Source organism: Lagopus muta, chromosome Z, assembly GCF_023343835.1.
Source record: "Lagopus muta isolate bLagMut1 chromosome Z, bLagMut1 primary, whole genome shotgun sequence".
NCBI classification, from domain to species: Eukaryota; Metazoa; Chordata; class Aves; order Galliformes; family Phasianidae; genus Lagopus; species Lagopus muta.
The window spans coordinates 9468511-9491289 of record NC_064472.1 but is presented as its reverse complement, the minus strand read 5'-3'; the positions used below and the strand labels follow the sequence as shown (position 1 = coordinate 9491289).

At 45.4% G+C, this 22779-nt stretch overlaps 1 protein-coding gene across 1 annotated transcript; it reads left to right on the top strand.

Moving 5' to 3' along the window:
* The first annotated feature begins 317 nt into the window (after positions 1-317).
* Positions 318-22609, top strand: LOC125686897 (valosin containing protein). The gene is made up of 17 exons (XM_048931455.1): positions 318-490; positions 4935-5046; positions 5429-5601; positions 7683-7825; positions 9333-9463; positions 10912-11043; positions 11456-11558; positions 13396-13529; positions 13769-13904; positions 14681-14793; positions 15418-15582; positions 15672-15794; positions 16824-17036; positions 18255-18563; positions 19476-19631; positions 19989-20143; positions 20545-22609. The coding sequence occupies exons 1-17, from the start codon at positions 474-476 to the stop codon at positions 20648-20650; spliced, it is 2421 nt and encodes an 806-aa protein (XP_048787412.1). The 5' UTR covers positions 318-473; the 3' UTR covers positions 20651-22609.
* Positions 22610-22779: the final 170 nt, after the last annotated feature.

Genomic DNA, 22779 nt, shown 5'->3' with positions numbered 1-22779 from the left:
GCTCCCGCCTGGATTTTCCTATTGGCGGATTTTTGCTATTGGCTGCCCGGCCCGCGTTGTCTGGTAGAGCGGCCACAGCAGAGGAGCGCTGCGATTGGCTGACCATTGTGGCGCTTGGCTAGTGACGATTGGGAGGTGAAAAGGAAAGGGGCGGGGCGAAGGACAGAGGGCGCTCTTTCTTTTTTTTCTTCCCCCCCCTCCCCCCCCCCCCTTTCTATCCGCTTTATGATTGGCCGAGCTCCGCGCGGGGCGGAATTTCCGATTGGCCAGCGCACGCTGTTGCTAGGCAGGTGAGGAGGCGCGGGGCGGGGCGGAGCTCCCCCTTCCGATGAGTCGGCTCTGAGCTTCAGTCAGCGCGAAGCGCCCCGACCCGCGTCCTCCGCGAGCCCGCCCCGAGACCCGCGTCCGCCGCCGCCGCCCGCTCTGAGGAGCCGCCGTCGCGCGCTTCCCCTCGCCCCTTTCCCCTCAGCACCATGGCCTCGGGATCCGAGTAAGTGTGAACTCCTGCCGGCAGGCCGCGGCCTAGGCCCGGCGCTCAGGCATTGGGCCCGGCACGGCCTTCTTGCCCGTCCCTCGCCTCGGCGCCGCACAGCGCGGCGCTGCCGGGCCGGGCCGAGCCGTTCGGAACGCGGCCAGGGCCCGGCTCCGGCTCCCGATCCCGCTGTGTCATGCAGGCCCGAGCGGGCGGAGGCGGGGCCGGGGGAGGAGGGTGGGCCGCTCTTCGCGCTCCCGGCCGGGCGCGTGCCCGCAGGGGGCCCTCGCCGCCCCCTCCCGCCTACCGTGCCCGGGAAGCGACGAGTCACGGCGGGGTGAGGTTGGGCCTTCTCGCCGCACCCCGCTGTCCCGCCCGCGCTGGGTCGCGGCCGGGCGGCGCTTTGTCTCGCGGGACCCGGAGGAAGCGGTGGAGCGGCCGGCGAGAGGGGCAGAGCCGCGGCCCGCTCTCCTTCCCGCGAGCTCCGAGCCACCCCCGGGCCGTGGCCGCGGCCTGGCAAGTGACTCGGCGTGGGGAGAGACGGGCGTGTTGTGCTGTGCCGGGCCGACCCCGCGGCAGCTGAGGCAGTCCGCTCTATTTTCATCTCCCGTGCCTTTGCCTCGTGCCGCTCTCGGTTCCGGGCTGAGGATCGTCTTTCACGCTTCTCAAAAATGAGCTGGGCAATAACAGTCCCGCAGCTTCCATCCCACGTGCTCACACCGCTGGGTTGGCTCTTGAAATGAGTAAAGACGGCGCCCGAACTGATTCCCTGAATCCGGAAATACTCCGTGGCATTGCCAGAGGCACTTTCGGTCACTTTAGTGTCTGTTGTTTGTGTTCTGATTTTCTTTTGCAACTCCTGAAATTTAGACCTGGTCCTGCTAAATCAGTTCCTTGAAGGTGTGCCAAGAATTCAGCATCTGTGGTAGAGCTTGTGATGAAGGTGATAGTCTAATAGAACTATTTTTTAGCTGAGTGAAAAAGACATATTTTCCTTTTGTGAAGTTTTCTCACCACATAGAAAGTTACTCAAGTAGGGAACAGTTGCCTTTTAGCCACAGTTTTTAGTTCAGTGCTGTTGGCAACCATCTTGTTGAATTTTAGCATTGCACGAGCTAACAGAGTTTGGTTTCTTGAGAGATTTTTGTGTGCGTACCTGTCTGGCTCATCTTCAGCGTGCCTTTGAACTCACTGCTTGGTCGTCCTGTGCTGTTCCAGTAAGTGGCTGCAGTCATCTGAAATGCCATTCATTTGCTTTAATGGATAAAATGTTTTATAGGCTTTTAATATCTACCTGGGGAAAGCAGCTCAATTTGTATCGTGGATGTTTAGGTTCAGGATGGTAAGAAGCTACTGACAGGTTTGTCTCAGAAGGACGTTAATAAAAAAGCCCAGCAGCCTCCAGAAGGCATGATTGTTTTCACTTTCATTGCTGAAATTGGAGTCATCTTGAGTCAGTGACCTTTCACCATGTATTTACCACGGACTTACAGGAATATATTAGTTCCCTAGTTCATCAGGATTTCTTTTCTTTAGTGTTTTTGGTTTTTTTTTTTCAGGAGAATGGCTAATGAGTGATTATTTTCTGCTTGCTTCATGTTGTCTGCCATAATTTACAGCCTTTGGGTGTTATGTCTGCTGAACAAAGGTGCTCTGATGCACAGAAAAATGTTAGAAGTGTGGAAATATTTTAGAAGCCCCCCTCTACTCTAAAAAAGGAGTGAGAGGGAAAATGAGTGAGGGAGTTGACAATAGGGGTGAGTGGGGGAGGTGATCTGAAGATGTTGCAGTTTCTGGCAGAAAACTCATAGAGGAGCATTAAAAGTTACTCTGGCCAGGTGTCTCTTGGCACTTCACTGGAGTTCACCAGCACACATAGGAGGGCTGGCAGAAGAGGATCACAGTGCATGTCATAGGTTTCCAGCTTAGTATTTCAGTTTGGGCTCTCCTTCTGAGGGGCACGTTTTGTTCTGTCTTTTCAGTTAATGCTTGAGAAGCCCCCAGGAGAGGTAGAACAAAAACAAATAGTGATGGTGATATTCTGAGTTGTAACTGAAAGACAGGGCAACACTTGTCTGTCAGAGCTGGCACTGTCCTGTGTGACTGTCGTGTAATTTCCTAAAACCTTTATTTTTCTTTTTTTGCACAACAATTAGGTTGGATAACTATAACTACTATAATTAGACCCCAGACATTTAGATTTGTGTATGCTGATTCCTCTAGATTTTTTTTCTAATGCTTCCAAGTTTCTTCGATTGCTCTAGGTGCCGTAATGTAATGATAGCATTGATTCAACACTTGCTTCCTACCTAGGAAACTGCAGATTCAGTTCTTTGGTACCAAAACTTTCTCCTCGCGTTCAGCAGAGCTAAATGTACCTCTTGCTGTGCTGTTCACTGCTGTGTACTGCAAAGTGTTTGCGCTTTTTCTCCTCAGCTTTTATGCAGCTTTTGGTTTATTGAAAGCTTTGGTCAGAAACTTTTCACTTGCTGCCCAATTTCTCTTCCATTTTATCTTGTGTCCTGGCATGTATTTTAGGCTGCATAATAATCTCTGCATCCCAAAAGATAGTTACTCAGTTTCAATGACAATTTATGCAGCCAAAGTCTGGCAATGGTTTCTTATCAAAAGGCCTTTGGATTCGGTCTGATGTATGGAGGAGTATGATTTGCATTCAATCTTGAACAGACTAAATAGAGGTATTGTTGCTGTCTGGTGTCCCCTAGTTTGAGATTTGCAGTGCACCTACTGAAATAATTTCCTTTGCCCAGGTGCTTATGCTAAACAAAGTACTTTATTTGTTTGCTGTTTTGACTACTGGCCTGGTGGCATATTGGTCCCAGTTTTCTCAGTTAGGGTTGTTTTGTTTCTGCGTGTGTAAGTCCCAGCCTATTTAGGATGTTGCCGAGACCGCATTTTCCCTTGAAGATGGCAGCTGTGGGCTTCTTCCTGCTTGTATACAGCAGCCTTTCTTGTATCCCACTGGGTTTAGAGAGTGGGTCTGGAGCATTTTGCACAACGATTGAAAGGGGGATATATTAATTTCTTACACGTTGCACATGACTGAAGAAAGGGCAAAAATTGACTTGCCCAGTGCTCGCAGTCCTGGAAAAACATGTTTTACAACTCCTTATTTTGTTCACTTCCCTGTCATTTGCAACATGTTTCCTCTGCTACTGGGACTTATGCAAAGCTTGAAGACCTTTTAGAAAGCCACTGACTGCGCTCCCTGGCTGCTGCTTGTTGTCCCTCTCTAAGTGTCAGGGAAAAGAGGTGGCTCCACAAAGTTTGTCTTGGAAAAACTTCTGTCTTGAGTGTGTGGGGGTGACGTCGTGCTGTAGACGAGGTATGACAGACCTTTCTGATATGCTTCTCAAGATGCAGTGACCTTGTTAAGAGCAGTTAATCCTGCAGCATGCTGCATTCGTACTGAGTACTGCTTGTTATTCTGCTTCCACTCGAGGTTTGACTTCCGGTTATTTTGTCCCTCAAGAGCTAAATGGAGCCAACACGGTTGTCCACAAAGAGCTGCCTGCTCTTTGCTGCTTGCTCAAGACAGAGAAAAGCATTTCTATTATTGTTGTCAGAATCAAGCTGAACTCTGCATTATTTTCTGTGACCTTAGATGTTGGCACATCTGAACAACTTAGAGAAAAGTAGTCAGATGTCTGTTGGGGGAAGTTACAACCATATTGCTTTTTTGTCTGGCTGAAGTACAAGTCCAGGAGCTCCTTAGGAATCAGTTGGCTCCAAATCGTGCTTTTTTTTTTTTCTTTTTTTTTTTTTTTTTGAAGAAAGTGTATTAATCTGCCTTTCTTTCATTTCCTTACTATTTCTATTTGCCTTGACAAAGTCAAGCAAACCATTTTCTGTCGTATTTCTTGTGGTGTAGTGTGCTAGAGCTTCATAGACTTCTGTGAAGATATTACAGAAGGATTCTTAAAAAAAAAAACAAAAAAAAACAAAAAAGCAACAGTTTTTAATGAGCTCTTGATAATTTCACTGGCTTGCTAGCTTTAACTAATAGACCTTGACAGGCAGAACTCCTACCAGCTCTTCCTGTCAGGGTAGCTGTGGCATTGTTCTTTAATTCCCCCATTTATCTGGGATTGGACACCAGATGGACTTAAACTTTTGTTTCAGTGGCAGTGGTTACATGTGATTGCAGATGAGTGAGTAATTCTTTTAGGGAAAACACTGTCAGCAACATCTCAGTGACCACTTCTTTTCATAGATAACTTTATAGCCATTTCCATTTGGGACTGACTTAATGTTTACTCACAGGAAATGTTGTTGAACACCTGAAACTGGTGCTTGGGAATAACATTCTCCTTTATTTTACAAACATGTATAGGTTCTAAAAGATACGGTGATGTGTAGAAAATGGAAACCAAAGCAGGGGAGTGTCTGCAAAGGGAGGAGTGTTATCACTTAAACTCAGTCCTTCTGTTTTCTTCACCAGTTCTAAAGCAGATGACTTATCGACTGCTATTCTGAAGCAGAAGAACAGGCCCAATCGGTTAATTGTTGATGAAGCCATCAATGAAGACAACAGTGTTGTATCACTGTCCCAGGTGAGTCATCTATTAACAAAAAAACTAATGTAGATAATACATAAACAGCTGCTGTGTATTAACTTGAAATTTAACTTTGCAGCCTGAATCTGAATGTTTGTATAAGAAACTGCAGCTGTTACAAGTGAGGGAGATGGACTGTCTTGTTTTCTAGCACTCTAGCATAATAAAAATGGATTTTCATCATGAACTTTTAAGATTCAGTTGAGTTTACGCCCTCAGTCTGGTTTCAGGATTAGCTCTTGATCTATGCAGTGAGATCCAGTGTCTTTGTGGCTTCAGTACGTCACTTCCATAATTCACCAAGGTCAAGTGACTTGCGTTCAAATGCTTGAATTCTTGTCTTATCAAAGGCTTGTTCTAATGTTCTTACTGTTAACAGGCAAAAATGGATGAATTGCAGCTGTTCAGAGGAGACACTGTTCTCCTAAAAGGAAAGAAGAGGAGAGAAGCAGTCTGCATTGTTCTGTCAGATGATACCTGCTCCGATGAGAAGATTCGCATGAATAGGGTTGTTCGCAACAACCTGAGAGTGCGCCTGGGTGATGTGATCAGGTGGGGACTGGCTTGCTAACACGTGCGTGTGCCTTAGTTGCCTACGTAATTTGTGTACTGGCTCTGAATTTAGAGACAAAGTTTGCAGGAATTATTTTTATATCTTTTAGAAGAGACCTCTGAAATGTTTCCAAGTGTGTGGCTTCCATCAGGGATCTGACTTCACTTTTGCACGTGTTTCTGACTGTGTACACACTCAGATTAATACTGAAAATTGATGGTAAAGATTCTTGATGTCTATTAGCTCTTTCACAAATGTAGCTCCTGTAGTTACATTGAGTAGTTCAATGATCCCAAGTTTACTTTGTCAAATGAACTTGCAAATTCTAGGGTTTTTTTATGTCTATACGAATAGCAATGGAAGGCATCAAACAGTATTGTAACCTATCTCACAGTATCTAGTTTAAGAACCCAGCTGCCTTGTGACATACAAGTGTTCAAATGTGCTGGGGATGGATATAAAAAGCATGAAGCAGTGAAGATTAAAAGACATCAGAATATGTTTATATTCAGAATGTCTAAATTTCAGGTTTTGTTCTGAATGTAAGTTTATACCTAGGAATTATTTAAAAGTGTTGCAGGAATAATTTTGTTGTGCAACACTTGGAGAGGGTTCTGAGATAACATTGTGTCAAGTACGTCTGGGCTTATAGGAGCTAGGGAATGCCAGGTGTGCACTTTGGAAGCGCAGAAGTGTTACATGCAGGCTTAAATATGGGAAGGCTGACGGTTCCACGACTGAAAATCTTCCTAATTTGCAATCTCCTACATTTCTGGGAAAACTGGAGCCTGGCACTGTACTTCCAGGGTGTTAACTGGCATAACTTTTACATGCAAACTGTTTCATACAAACTTTGTTGAGGAGAGAGGTGAAGCTGTATCACCTATCTCTCTAATACTGGAAAATTCAAATTTTAAACAGTACCCTGTGTGGAGCAGGATAGTCCTCTGACACGGTTTGTTTCAAGTAAAGGTGAATGCTCATTTTAGATAAGGGGTTACTTTCAAAGTCTTTCCTAGTGTAACAATTCAGCTTTTCTGATGGGACTGTGTCTGTGGTAGTTCTCAACCCTATAAATCAGTTAATAGTGTTGTTGCAGCAGTCAGAAAACTTCCACGTTTGTTGCCCTGTAAGTTTTTATTGCTGATATTTACTTACTTATTGTATTGCTTTCTGCAGATTAGCCTCTATCAAAATCCAGATTCATGTGCTAAACGCTTCCTGCTTGTGATCCATAAACTATTTTCCTTCTGGGGCAGTCTGGTTTTTCCTCTACTCTTTTGCTGTATCGTCTTTGTAAAGCCAGTGTTGAAAGTATCTGCGAAGAGTGTGTAACAAAGTAGTGCATGAAAAATGGTGCAGTCAGTTGCAATTCTATGTAGGCTTTTCTTAAGCAGGCAAAGCCAATTTGAGCTTTCTACTTTTCAGCTGCAGCTGTCACTACAGCGGGCTTTTGGCCTACACACCTACACTATAAAATGATAGTTGCAGTGTTTATTTAAAATGGGAGAAGGGGCCTTAGGACTTCCACCTAAGCTTCAGTTTCTGAAAAGTGGGATGTCATATGGATGGATACCTGGCTGCAAGCTGATTACCACTGACTGGTACTTTGAGAACCTTTGCTGTGTACCAGGAGGCTCTGGTTCCTTGTGGTAATTTACAAGAGAGAGATGAAAGAGAAAAGGTACCCGCAACTCCATTTTCCCTACAGTTGGTTCAGCTGTAGCTAGTTCCTTATTGAAACAAAAAATAGCTTATAACTCCTGCAGGTCATTTTTCTGCTCTAGTAATTTGTGAATTTTGGGTTAGTGAAGGACATCCTGGTGGAAGAGCAGGAAGAAAGTATAAAACTCCCAGCAGGGTTGGATAGAATGAAGGAAGGTGTGATGTGTAGACGAGCTCTCTAGGGTGTTTTGTTCCTCAGCATTTAAATGTTCTTAGGAAGGTGGGAAGTCTCAGCAAGGATTTGGATAGTCCTTTCTGGGAGTTGTACCAGCCTGAGAAGAAATACCACTGCCTTTTTCAGACCTGTGTGTAAGTCCAGGGTGATGTGGCCAACTGGTGTTTTCTTCTGTTGCAGCATCCAGCCCTGCCCAGATGTGAAGTATGGCAAACGTATCCACGTGCTGCCGATCGATGACACAGTAGAAGGAATCACGGGGAATCTCTTTGAGGTCTATCTCAAACCATACTTCCTGGAAGCATACAGACCAATCAGGAAAGGTAACAGCACTTATTATTGATATGCTGGTTATGTGCTGTAGTCCTGAGACTGAGTAAAGGTGATTTCTATGGACTTGCACAGACCTTTGCAAGGCATCAGACTGGCATCTTTAGAGTGAGATTTTACTGATACTGATATTCATCTTTTTTGCTACCCAGAGTGTGAGTATGTTTAAAAAAAAATAAATAAAAATAAAAAGCTTAGGTAGAACTTGGGATAAAATCTTAAACTAAGTTGCTACAGTTTGAGAGGATTGGGTCTTTGCTTCTGTATTAAGCAATTGGTTGGATATACCAGGTGACACTTTCATTAAATTCACTTCTTCAAAATCAGTTAATGACTGAGAGAGTGCTTAGAAAACCAATTGCAGTTTTAGAGCAATACCAGTAGCACATCTGCTGGAACGAGTACGTCCTAATACAGTATTATCAAGTATATCAAATGCAAGTTGAATAAAGTTTTCCAGTTTCTGTGGCCTAATTCAGTCAGGAGTTGTATTTAATAACATATTATTCTGCTTCTAGAAACAAGCAGTTGTTGCAACTAGTAACAACTTCCTGAGATAAATTCAAAGTTTTTTATTATGTTAGAGATTTTTGTCCCTTCCCTCATTGCTTCTGGATAGAATTCGTTCTTTGAGCCAGTAGGCTGTAATAGGGCATTCAGGGCTTATCTTTGCATGTCCTTGTGTGGGCTGGAATGGCCACTCCAGGAAGTCACCCTGTTGGAGCAGTAGTGGCAAAAGCAATGTACAGATGGTGGCTGGAGTGAATTTCTCTAGTGAAACGGCCTGCAGTTGCTGCTCTCAGACATAAGGCACTGGGAGTCAAAGTGGGGCAGTTGGGGAGCTGTGTAAAGAAACAACCTTTTTTGGGATTGAGTCTCATGTGGCTCTGTGTATTTCTTTAAAACCTTTGGTTGCTTAGGCTGGCACACCATTTCAGTCTGCCTTTGGTTTTTCCTGTCTCACGAATTTTCACTTGCAGTTGTGCTGTCTGCTGTCCCTTAGGCTATACACCGCAAGCAGGCAGCTCATTTGTAAATTGATAGCTAGTTTCTAAAGGCAACAGAGAAAAACACGAACATCTTTCTTTTGAACCCTATTATTAGCCTGTTTATTTTTTTTTTTCTAAACAGAATCTAAAGGGCTTTTTCTTTTCTGGTAAACAAAAAGAGTCCTAAAAAAGCTAAACTGAAACTGAATGGACAATAAATATGATAATTATGTTTGATTGTTTGGTATTTAGTTGGAGCATTCATTTCTGTTTTTTTTCTGTTTGTTTCTGCATGAAATTTGAGAAAATTAAACTGCTGCAGATCTGAATGATGTCCTGACAGTCACAGTATTTGCAGCTCTTGAGTCTGAAATACAGAGCAGTATGAAAAATGCCAGTGGCATATGCATGTATAGCCTATTTCCTTGTCCTCTGAGGCTGCTGGGTAGTACAGGGATGGACATTTGCAGATGTCAGTTGCAGCAGGGTACTGAATTGTGGGTTTTCACAGGTGACATTTTCTTGGTGCGTGGAGGGATGCGTGCGGTGGAGTTCAAAGTGGTGGAGACAGATCCAAGCCCCTACTGCATAGTGGCTCCGGACACTGTGATCCACTGTGAGGGAGAGCCCATCAAACGAGAGGTGAGCGGGATCCTGCACACAGTTCTTGTACTGACTCCAGTCTGCCCTGTAAAATCTCTTTCTGTTACAGTGCTTTCAGCTCTGGGAATGGCATTTTGTGTGTTGAATGCAATGCTGGAAGCTCTGTTTCCAGGGGATGAGCTGCCGCTGGCAGTGGTTGGAGAAATGTGCTTCCACTGTCCTTCCTCAGATACTGAGATTACACTAATGCCTAGGCCATAATTTGGTAGCAGCTGGTTTTGCATCTGCTTCCAGATATCTAGTGCTGGCCACTAAGTGGAATTTATGGACATTAAATGCATCATTTAATTCCGGAGTTACTTTATTTCAAGCTCTTGAGATATCTAACCTGGGACATCCAGAGTTTAAGGCAGCCTAAGTGGCTGGTCCATCAGGAGTAGGCCACCTTACTTTCATAGAACAGGAAATCTCAGGAATAGGAGTAATTTGCCACAACTGCCTTTTAACTAGCTGCAAATCAGATTGAGTGCTGTTTTCTGGTTCCCTCTCTGTCTAACAGTTGTTGGACACTGAATGAGTCCTCCTTGGGCTCATTAGGACACCACAAAGGCAGACAGGAGCAGGTTCAGCCAAGGTTACCAAAATAATGATGAGCGGGAGGTCAAAAGAAATGAGATGGGGCTGGGAGAGTGGGCCTATGCGGCCTAGAGTAGGAAAGGTGAAGCAGCAGGCCTGCTGGCAAGGTTGAAAGGTGTAGGCAACCTGACTTTACTGAGAGCTGTTCCCAGGGACAGGACTAGAGGCAGTAGCACAAGCTGAGTCAAGAGAAGTTCCTGGCAGATAAGAGGAAAAAGATTTCCCTGAAGCCTAGAGCAGAGCCTAGAGAGATCAGGAATCTCCATCCCTGGAGATCTTCAGCACTTGTCAGAGACAGTCTGATATTGAAATAGTGTTACAGGCTTGGTGAGCGTTTGAGCCCCTGTAAGATTCCACCTGATGTTTATTTATGATTTTTGAGTGGCCTAATGTTACGGTGTCCTTGTTTCAACTGGGACTGAGTTGATTTTCTTCATTGTGTCTGGTATGGTGCTACGTTTTAGCTTTAAGATGAAAACAGTGTTGATAACATACTGATGTTAGTTGTTGCTGAAAAACACTGTACAGAGCCAAGGACATTTCAGTTTTTTAGCTTCAGGGTTTTGTCCAACAGGGTGGGTTCTGCTGAGAACCCCCTGTGGGCGTCCCTGGGATGGACCTTGTCTCTATGGGGGTTCTCTGGGATACCTCCTGTGGCAGGCAATTGCCATTGAATGTTTGGGTAGTCAGAGCTAAGAAACAAATGTGAGAGACGTGAGAAAGACTTGGAAATGAGATTCTCAAAACGACAAAGAAATGACACTGAACAAAAGCCCAGACTCCTGGATCTGGGGAGGGATTGTCGAACTATTGTTTTCTCTCAAGTGTTTGATAAGCTTCCTTCCTGGTAGGATGAAGAAGAGTCATTGAATGAGGTGGGCTATGATGACATTGGTGGCTGCCGGAAGCAGCTGGCTCAGATCAAGGAGATGGTGGAACTTCCCCTGCGACATCCTGCTCTCTTCAAGGCCATAGGGGTGAAGGTAAGCACCTGTGTGCATCAGGTGGGTGAGTGGTCTTGCTTTCACTGATGGCTCATTATGTAGGAGGCTTAGGGTGTACTGGAGGGGAATAAGTAAGAGGAATAACTTATGTTGTGTGTCTTCCTTTTTAATGCTGGTATTAGGGGAGAATTTCCTTACGTGTTTTACAGATTGAAGCAGTGGTATTTGCAAAACAGAGCAATGTTTTGAATAAGCACTGTTGGTTACTGGCGAGGTTTTTGTTTGTGTGTCATGCAAAGTAGTCAGGGTGTTGATGGTAGCGTAGCAGCTGTTGCATGAGGTTGCATCATCATTTCAGACTGACTTTATCAAATGCTTGGAATTTCACTGTGAAGATTCTCAGGCATTCTGATACTAGTTTACCACCTAAATCCCTTTTCTCTTTTCCTAGCCTCCACGGGGAATCCTGCTATATGGTCCACCTGGCACTGGCAAAACACTGATTGCCCGAGCAGTGGCCAATGAAACTGGGGCTTTCTTCTTCCTGATTAATGGTGAGTTTTGGGTCTGCTTTGGACCAAGATCTGCCGTGTAATCATTCATCCAGCTAATGGTAATGAATGGTTTAAATAAGGCTTATGTTGGCACACTGTGTCCTTGACGTCTGTCCTTGCTTACCTCTTTCAGGTGCCCCCGTAGAGTTGCTTAGAGGCCATTTGTGCAGAAGAATCTGTAGTGGCACCGTACTTAAGTGTAGTGGTTGAAAGGCAGCTTTGTGTTGCAGGAACTTACAGTCTGTCTGAGTGTTCATTTATGTTGTAGGGGCACAGCTAGGAGTGAAGCAGTGAGATTATTCCATGTATATGGGTGTAAACACTTTTTTTTTTTTTTGCCAGCATATTTTATTCAGAAGAGAAGCTACTCTGCATTGCAGTTGTCTTCCCTTCAAATAAAGTACAAGACCTGTTTTGTTTCACTTTTCTTTAGTTGGGAGGAACTTTTCCTGAAAGCTGTAATGTGCACCTTGGAACTTAGCTACAAATGGCAGAACCTCATGCTGATCGTTATCATTTAACAGCAGTTGAGATAGATAGGTACTAGTTTATGTCCACTCTGAAGACAAAATTCTGAACTTTCCTCAGTACTCTTCTCTCCCGTTTTACAATCAGTGCTACAATAACTGAATGTTTGTACTTGAGAACTGCTGCTTTTCCTCTCTCCTATGATTTTAATGAGACCCACGAAGGTGAAAGCATAGCAGAGAGCAGCAGTATGTGCTTTTTACCTAAAGATGTCATGGGAGTGACCTGTGGTAGTGAATTAACTTGCTTTTTATTTGAAGATGTCAGAAGTAAATGGACGTCTCTACGCACGCGTTGCCCTTGTCTTATACTTCCTAAGTGTATGAGCTGATAATAAGCTGGTCTTCACAGACTTGTGCTTCTGTTGCATCGTAAAAATGGCATTCGTTGTCAGGATTAGTGATGCGCTGTCTGCTCATCCCAAAACTGAAGTAGCAGGCAGTAGACAGAGCTGGTGTGAATTGACAAGTTGCCTGAAGTGAAACAGTACCTGCCTGCACCAGTGGCTCTGCAGCTAGAGCACTTCACTCAGCTAGCAGCTTTACACTCCTGAGGGTCAGGTTTCTTTTCCTTCTGAAGAAGCATACTTTGTCTTCGTGATCACTCCCATCATCATGATGGAAAAAACCTAAACAAATTAGATGAAGTGTTAGAGTTTAGCAATTGTAGGAAGTCTCAGGGGATTGCTGTCCTTTCTGGAATTGATGTGTTGGTATTTTTATGAATTAATGCTGTGGGGGGAGGTTGCATGGGGTGCTTTTTTGGCTGTTCGCTTGTGGGTTTGGTCTTTTTTATTGGTTGTGTATGCGTTTTTTTGTTCATACTTGTTTGTTTTGTTTTGGAGCTTATTTATAAACTTGTACAGAGGTAAATGCTGACCTGTGTAAAACAAGCTGAAGACAGTTTCGGTATCTTACAGCTTTTTCCTTCCCTACTCTGGTAATTCGTCACCATATAATTTGATTGCTTTTCTCGCAAGCTAGGACTGGCATTAAGTGTGTGGTGGCACATTACAGAGAAGCTCACCAAGTGTGAAATAGGGTAAGAAAAGAGGCAGCTAAAGGTAGCTCACTGTAGTCAAGTACTGCATTCTGTTAGTGTAAACTGAAGACACCGGAGTAACGATAGAAAGTAATTCCGCATGCTCTTCTTGCCTGTTCAGCTGCAAATTTAGTGAATTTGGTTGATAGTGTTTGCTTTGGCTTGAAATATAGATACTCCCATATGAATGTTGTACTGAAAAAATTCAGCTGCATGCCTTGGAGCTGGCTGCTTCTCTTCTGGGTGCCACAGTGCTGCTATTTTTCAGGTCCTGAGATCATGAGCAAGCTGGCCGGTGAGTCTGAGAGCAACCTGAGGAAAGCCTTTGAAGAAGCTGAAAAGAATGCACCTGCCATCATTTTCATTGATGAACTGGATGCCATTGCTCCGAAAAGAGAGAAGGTAAAAATAGCCTTTGGGAGCTTAAGATGCATCTGTACACCCTTTTTGGTAGCAACTGGCATGAATCTCCGTGCTCTGAGTATAGGGCAAGGCAGCAGTTGCACCTGAGAGAAACTGTGTGTCGTGCACAATGTTTCTAAGCAGCTGGTGGTTCTAGTTTCTGTCTGCTGTGGTGCAGCACTAATACCTGTGCTGTGCTGAGGAGTTTTAAGTCTGATCATTGCTTTCCATCCCCACAGACGCATGGAGAGGTGGAGCGTCGCATAGTGTCCCAGCTGCTGACTCTTATGGACGGGCTGAAACAGCGAGCACACGTGATTGTTATGGCAGCTACCAACAGACCTAACAGCATTGACCCAGCACTCAGGCGATTTGGTAACTGGTTTATCTTGTTTTGTCTGCCAGATACTTTATTACAGGCTATGCTTCAGGAGCCTTGAAAAGTCTGAAATTTAATATTAAACCTTTTCTGTGTTTGTTGATTGTGATTTGTCTCGGACTGCTTGTTTGAGGTTAACTTCTAGGATTCTGGGCTTTGGTGTAATTTTCTAGTCTTATGGAAATAACAGAATACTTGAACTCTAATAGCAGCCTTTCTTAGTTGAGCCTAGCTTGAAGGAGTAAATGGCTTCTTGAGAGGATGTTCATGCCTCAGGCTGCAGAACAATTTTCTGGCTTCTCTTAATTTTTATTGATGAGGAGTCAGGTAGTTTCCAAGATCTGGGTTTCCAAAGCTCAGCGGTGTGATTGAATGTCTGGTATACGAGCAGTGAAGACTGTAAAGTTCAGAAAAGGTAAATTGTTCTCTCAAGTTCTTATGCTCAGGACACAGAGATAGGAGTAAACAAAAATGTCTTGCGATATCTTGGAGAAGCATCTTTTTCTGCAAATGGTACAGAAAAAAGTTACTAAACCAGTAGCAATCTGTTTTTTTGTAATCCTGAACTCTAGTTAACATAGACTTTCCTTACCCTGCTAAGGCCTCTCCTTCTCTGATCTGACTCTGTGCTGAAAGATGCTGTAGAGAAACTCAAAGCTCCAGCATTTTCTGAAATTATGGCTTATCAGGTTGCTCAGTCAGAAGAAAACAGTCACTGCAGCTGCTTTGGTTTGTAGAATCAGTAGCATAACTAATGTTTTGTATTCCTCAGGTCGTTTTGACAGAGAGGTAGATATTGGTATCCCAGATGCAACTGGTCGCCTGGAGATCCTGCAGATCCACACGAAAAATATGAAACTGGCTGATGATGTGGATCTGGAACAGGTGAGCAGCATGATGTTGGAAAAGGTGAATGTTCGTTGTGCAGTGTTTTGTAGTGGAAGAGCTGTTATGGCTTTGACCAGCAAATGTTAGTTGCTCGTTTAGCACATCTTTAAACTGGTGGATCTGTGACTCTGAGCTTTCTTCTAATTAGTTTAGCAGAGACCAAAATCCTCTCTTGCTCATTAAAAATGGCACTGCAGAGTGAAGCAGTCATGTGTCAGTAGAATCTGCACGTGGACTGCCACTGTCCTCTTGTGTTTGTGGCGTTCTCTTCAAAAATGAAGTAAGTTTAAAGCAGCTCTTAGGGATATGAATGTTGTGGTGATTTGGGACACTCATTTTTTTTCCTGCAATCTCTATCCTGAGCGAAGAGCTCCAGCCTTTGTGATTGTCTTTCTGCATACCTTCTGAATTCCAATTATAACTTTGATCTCAGACAGGGCACAGAGTAGTGTCTCTGCCTGTTAAATATGTGGTAGTACTGTTCCTGAAAACCACGGTGGAGCACTGACATTCCTGTATTTCATAGTTTCACTGCACCTCTGAATGAGTGACCAGAGCATGCCTTTCCTTGTGAATGCTTGCTTGTATCCCTGTGAGTCATAGTCAGTGCTTTGCTTTCAGGTGGCAAATGAGACCCATGGACATGTTGGTGCTGATTTGGCTGCTCTTTGCTCAGAAGCTGCTCTTCAGGCCATCAGAAAAAAGATGGATCTCATAGACCTGGAAGATGAAACCATTGATGCTGAAGTTATGAACTCGCTGGCTGTGACCATGGATGACTTCAGGGTAATGCAAAACTGCCCCTTTTTCTTCTAGGTGCATTATCTGAGACGTTTTATCGTGACATGACACAGTTCTGTTTCTTCTATTAACAGTGGGCTCTGAGCCAGAGCAACCCTTCTGCTCTTCGGGAGACTGTGGTGGAGGTGCCACAGGTTACCTGGGAAGATATTGGTGGTCTAGAAGATGTAAAGAGAGAACTCCAGGAGCTTGTACAGGTGAGGATTTCCAACAGATTTTTGCCCAGTCAGCGTAAAAAGAATCTCAGTATTCTGTTTTGGGCTGTGAAATGCTGAGATTTTTAGAGTAATTGCTTGTAGTGGACTGAAAATACCCTAATATTCTGTGTTAGTGAGCGGAGGGAGAGGAAGGTTTTGGGAAGCAACTTTCCTGTCAGACTTTGGTTGAGTCTGCAGTGACATCTTTAGTGAATCTTGTGCTATGTGCAGAAACAGCAATAGTTCTGCTTAAGTGGAGACCGCTGCTGAGAGTTTTATCATGCTTTATTAGTGGCTTTATATGCCAGAAAGTGAATGAAAATTCTTTGCACTGAGCCTTCAAACAGCTTTTTGTCACTGCTAGCATAGGGACAGGTGAGAAGTAACAGTGAAGTATGCTATGAAGGGACACAAAAAGTCACAAATGCTCTGTGGAAACTTCTTGTGTCTGCATCAGCATGGCTGGGTTTTGATACATTCCTGCTTTCGGTTAGCACTGCAGAGACACCTTGTCTGAGTGTTAAAAACAAACCAAACAACAACAAAAACCCATTAATTTTTAGTCTAATTTTCTGGTGGTCAGTCATTGCCTAGATCTGACCTCGTTGCTAAGGATAAGTGCTCACATTAGACACCTTGCCTATCTCTGGAGGACAGAGCTGACTAGGTTGGATGATGAGCTGTTTGTTCCCTTTTGGTTCTGCAGGGCAGAGCAAAGCTAGGTTTAAGCGTGCTGGAAAACTGCCCAAATTGTAGTGTTGAGTCCTTAAGAGTAAACGGACTGTTTAGGGCAACTTTGCAGTTTAGCTGTGGTGCTTTTCAAACCAGTCCCCATTTAAAAAACTCCAGTGGCCCTGAGCAGACAGAATCCTGCATTTAACTCACGAGAAATCTCAGGGTGTTCTTTCAATTGTTTTTTGTTGTTGTTTGTTTTGCTTCTTTGGGGTTTCTTTTTGGTAGGAACAAAGCACAGGCCTTTTGCAGTCCGTTTCAAGGTTTTTGTTTTATTTTTTTATTGTTCTAATTTAGTATCCTGTGGAGCACCCAGACAAGTTCCTCAAATTTGGCATGACTCCATCAAAGGGCGTTCTGTTCTATGGGCCACCTGGTTGTGGTAAAACACTTCTGGCCAAAGCCATTGCCAATGAATGCCAGGCAAACTTCATTTCCATCAAGGGGCCGGAATTGCTCACCATGTGGTTTGGAGAGTCAGAAGCCAATGTGCGCGAGATCTTTGACAAGGTAGGTGTTTATTCTGCTCCCTGTTCTGTATTTGTGCGTAGATGTCCCACGTACTGTCTCCACTGTGCCGGGACTGCACTGTCTTAACTGGCCTGGTTACTGTTTGTGTATTTTGTGTTTCTCCAACTAGCAGTGTGAGCAGGGGCTGCTTTCCTGTTGCTGGGGATTTCATTCTCTTTGAGAAGCTAGATACGTAAATGGATTTGTCCTTCTACAGTCGGTGTCTGTTATTACAGATGACAAATGTCCCAGTGCCTTAGCAGTGAGGCCCGCATTAGGGTGACATAAACATCCCCCACATATCTAGTAATTATTTCGAAACCTCATCATGTAATATCCACTACAGATGTTCAAAGCGTCCTACAGGTTCTTGTTCTTCAGTATGGAGGACATAGAAAGGAGTTTGACTCCTACTACCCAGGTCCCTGTAGATAGTGTCACCTCCTGTGCCAGAAGGTACATGTCTTGTTTACCGTGGGAGTCCTCTTACAAGGTCAGGGAAGCTGCTGAAAGAGCAAAGTCGAAGGAAGAACGAGAGGAAAAAACTGTCAGTTGGAAAAGAGCCTCAGATACCATCTGCTCCGAGTGTTTGTCCAGAGCACAGAGACAACTTGGAAATTTGGTTTGCATATGATAGGACCTCGTGTATATTAGTTCTGGACACATGCCAAGCATGGAGAATCCTTGACATCTGTAGCCCTGTGTGCTAGTGTTTGAACTCTCTTGTTGCGAAGGATTTTTTTCCTTATTTCTAATTGAAACTTTCTTTGCGGCAGTTTGCACCTGTTCTCGCTGCACACCTTGAAGAAGCATGTGGCTCCCTTTTCTCTCTGACTTCATGTTTGGTACTGAAGGCAGTGACTAGATCTCCCCCTTCCACACGGCATCTAAATACCCCAGTGCTTAAATAACAAAGTGATATCCCAGATCTTGAATGGAGAGTTCTTGCACAGGCAGTTACCCTCTAGCCATCAGAGCTGACACCTTCTGCCTGTCTGGTTCACAGTGATCCCAGCTTTTGGGGAAATTATTTTGTTATTAGTAGAGTTTATGGAGGGTTTGTTTGCAGGAGACAGCTCTAAAGCAGCTCCTTCAAGCTCTCCAGGAGGTGACAGTGCTCTGATGCTCTTCTGAACTGCTTTGATTCTAGGGGGAGGATTAGTATGAAACCAGTGTGCTCCTTGCTTGATGGTTTTAATCATTTGTTTTGCTTTGCAGGCCCGCCAAGCAGCCCCTTGTGTGCTCTTCTTTGATGAGCTGGACTCCATTGCAAAGGCTCGAGGTGGGAATATTGGAGATGGTGGTGGTGCTGCAGATCGTGTCATCAACCAGATCCTGACAGAGATGGATGGCATGTCCACCAAGAAGAACGTCTTCATCATCGGTGCTACCAACAGGCCAGACATCATTGACCCGGCTATCTTGCGCCCTGGCCGCCTGGATCAACTCATCTACATCCCCCTGCCTGACGAGAAGTCCCGGGTTGCTATTCTTAAGGCCAACCTGAGGAAATCACCAGTTGCTAAGGTAGGTGCTATGTGTATCTGGTTTGATTTTGCTATGTGCTCCTCATACTCCCCATGAGCTGGGGGCAGAGAGAGGGTTGGTGCCTGCTACACACCGTGCAGAGCTGGGAAACCGTCCATCCCTGAAGGATGGAAGTGAAGAGGTAAGGATAGGCTCGAGATCTAAAACTAAGTATCAGTGCAGCTAGATCGCAGTGTGTAATGCAGCAGGTCTTTATCACATAGTACAGTTCTGCCCACGGTGCAGGAATGGGAAATGCCTGTTATGGCAAGATGGAAAGGATTCTTGTACTCTGAAAAAGTAAATGTAGAAAACGGGGGTGGGAAATGGAAATTGAAGAGGAGCCATTGCAGTTAATTGCTGAACTCTTTCATAGACAAGAATTATATCCCTTTCCTGGGGAGCAGGCAGTAATGAAATCGATAGCATTTATCAGAGAAAAGCAGATGCAAAGCGAGTGAACAAACTTCTTTAGGCCATGCTTAACTTTTTAAGTGCTGTTAGGAGGAGGTTCTGGTGCCACTGTGCCAGTTGAAGGGAGAAGATTGTTCCTCTTTATCTCTCTCTGCCCCATCTCCATTTCCAGACTGAAACTGGTCCACTGATATCAAATGCTAAGATCTGAGCAAATTATAGCTGAAATGTCAAGTCAGCCTGCCCCTTCTTGAAAGTGAGCAGTGGGGGACGTTTGTAGCCATGTGGCAGGTTCTTGCTGGGTGTGGGGGGAAGCGTGGCCTGCCCTAGTGTGTAGCATACTTTTACCAGGAACATGAGCCTTAACTGCTTATCTTCTTCATACTGGCCAAAGTTAAGGTAGTGCCTTAAGGCACCTCTTTGTCATTTGAGAGTACAAGGTGTAAATGCTTTCCTTGTGGGGTGTGTTTGTTTTTTTTTGTTTGTTTGTTTTGCTAGGATGTTGACCTGGATTTCCTAGCTAAGATGACCAATGGCTTTTCGGGGGCTGACCTGACAGAAATTTGCCAGCGTGCCTGCAAACTGGCCATCCGAGAGTCCATTGAGAGTGAGATCAGGCGAGAACGTGAGAGGCAGACCAACCCTTCTGCCATGGTGAGTGGGGCACTCTGAGCTTTCCCTACTTATGAGATAGGCAGCCCACTGCCCGTGGGTGAGGGATGATGAGTTTTTCTCAGTAATCCTCAGATGAGGACGAGTAGGCTGTAGGCTCTTGGCACAGAGTGCTGAGCTGGAGCACTTTGTTCTCTTCTTGTGGGAGGGCGAGGGCCTCCTATGGTGCCTCGTCACTGGCATTGCTCAGCAGGCCCCTGCAGCAGCTGTGAGTCAGTGTGCTGCAGCACCCCCCTCTAGCCCCTGTCTCAGTGGGTATTGATGCATCCTGACCCAGAGGGAGGTGTGGGCAGGTGCTGAGCTGCACGTGGCTCATCTCAGCTCTCCGTCCTGCTGCAGGAGGTGGAGGAGGATGACCCGGTTCCTGAGATACGCAGGGATCACTTTGAGGAGGCCATGCGCTTTGCTCGCCGCTCTGTCAGTGATAATGATATCAGGAAATACGAGATGTTTGCACAGACTCTACAGCAGAGCCGCGGCTTTGGCAGCTTCAGGTAACGGAGGGAGGCGGGGAAGGCAGAGCGAGGTGGTTAGCCCCAGGAACAGAACGCCGAGGGCAGTTTTGATGTACTCTGATAACAGTCCCTCTTCCACTGCTTTTTCCCATTCTCCCCAGTGTTTACAGCCAGCTGAGCACGTGGTGGGTACAAGCTGCACTGCAGGCCAGTTGCAGCTGCTCTGTTAGTGCTCCTGAAGCCCATCAGCCCTTTTTCCTTTAATGCAAGCAACATCTGGCAGCGCTGTAAGCCTTTTTATGACCTGCCATAAGACTTCACCGCATTTCTTGACCTTTTCCTTCTTGGCATCAGGGTGTTGATGTGGAGGGAGGGAATTGTGCTGATCTGTGGGGAGGCTTCTGAACTGCATCTCTTCTCTTCCGCACTGCTGTGTGCAGGTTCCCATCAGGTAACCAGGGAGGCGCTGGGCCGAGCCAAGGCACAGGAGGTGGCAGCGGGGGCAATGTGTACAGTGAAGACAACGATGATGATCTCTATGGTTAACTCGCTGTCCTCAGTGGACCAAACTCCAAATCAGGCCACGTTGTACAGGGAAAATCCAACGTTAATGGACTCTCGGCTTCTTCATTCCTCAGTGAGAACAGTGTAGGTGCACGTCAGACTTTGTACAGGGGATGTTTTCTGCAAACACAAATCCAGACCGATGTTCAGTTGGGAGGCAGACAGTGAATTAACAAGGAGGGGATCCTACTTAATTTCTGAGAAATTTCTGTTCTAGTTTATGTGGCAGAATCAGCAGCTTTAGCAAAGGGTACAACGCTAGCCTGTATTAAAAAAAAAAAAAGAAAAAAAACTACAAAAATAATAATTAAAAAAAAGAATAAAATCCCACAAAACTCTAGCCTCTAGGCTCTGGCAATTCCTTTATGTAGTACTGCCACAGCACTGGCAATACTGCCTTGTAAATCCCATGTCTCACTTGCAATCTTGAACGCTTCTCAGCTGCCTCTCTTGTGTAGCACAGCCAATATTTGTGCGTTTTCCTGGAGTGTGTGTAGTTGCTCTTTGATGCTAATGGAAGAAAGTGGTTGGGCAGTCTCTCTCCTGTGCCCCAACTTGGAAGTAAGCACTGAGTTAAATGGCAGGTATCTGGTGTTGCTTCTCCAGTGCTGGCTGTGAGCTGTTGGGTCTCTTGCTGCTTTGGCTTTTGTGCAGCAAAGGACTCCCTGAGGAATCCTCTTCTCATCAGCCCTGCTTGAAGATGGTCACAGAAGGGTTCCTGGGCTGTTCCTGAGCTTATGATGCAGGATAACCCAAATGTGGTTAGGGAATGGGAGCTTCCTCTGATGCTGTAGCAGCAGTTTTCGTAAGACTCTGCAAGGAGACTTCCACCTTTGTGGAAACAATCCCTGTGTCCCTTTGGGCTTCTGATGAAAGGTTTGGTTCTTTGCTGTGAGCCTGCTTTTTGTTGTGATTCCATGCAGTCTCAGTAGTCAGATTTTGATCCACTTCTTGTGCTTTTTTTTTTTTTCCCTTTCACATCCTGATCCTTGCTTTATTTTCTATTAACTGAAAAATGTGCTTCTGCTGCGCTTATTTCACATAAGAGAAGCCCTCCCTGGGCTTGGCAGCTGGTTCCTGCTCTGTCTGCGTGCTCCCTTGCTCATCTATGGCTGGAGCCCACGGCTGTGCCTTGTCTTTGCAGATCTGAAATCAGCACAGGGCAGGGAGATGCATGCTCTTAGGTTGAACTGTCGCAGCAATTTCCTGTGGCTAATTTGATTCTCCTTACCTAACTTGAATGTGCGGCTTTGGCCACCAAATGGTAGGTAGGTATCTTTCACCAGCCATCTGCATTGTCCAGCTTTGGGCTGCATTTAGCAGTGTGTGGGATGTTACAAATGGGATTACCTGTTGCACTCACCCAAAAGAGCAGTGCACCAGGCTGTATGTGATCCAGCTCTCAACTGAAGAGTGCTTGGCGTTTTGGCTGTCAGATTCACAGAAGAGCTGTGTGCTCAGCTACTCAGGGCTAGCAGGAATGGGATTTTTGTAGAGATAAGTAGAGACTGTGCTGGAATGAACAGTGAAGGTGCCCACAGGGTTGCTGGGGAGACTCCAGGGCATTTTGGCTCCAAAAGCTGCCACATTTAGAAGAACTCCGTCAGATCACCTGGACTTAAAGGGAAGGAAATGAGGAGTGAGGGGAATCCCAGTGTGGCAGAATGATGGGGCTATCCAGGAGAAAAGGGGGGCTGGGGAAAAACGCACCAAAACTGAGAACACTGCTTAAATAGCACAACGACCTGCTGCTGGCTGCAGGAGGAGGCCGGGGGAGCCCCTGGGAGGCTGGGCAGCGCCTGCTCAGGTGGTCTGACCTAGTTCAGAGACCCATTCCAGCACAGTGCCTGGCTGTCCTTGCACCACCCGCGTTCAATGCCGTCAGGACAGCACTGCCAGCTCGTGGGGATGTGCTGCTGCTTGGGGAAGTGTGCTATCTGCAATCCAGGGAAGGGTAAAAGGCTATCTCTTTAGGAGCTCTTCTGGACTTATTAAAAGCCTTACCCAGCTCTGGCACTGAGCAGATTTCTTCTTCACAGGTGCTTTGGGGATGCCACCATGCACTGCTGAGCTTGGGCAGTATTGCTGGCAAATCCAGCATCGGCACTGCT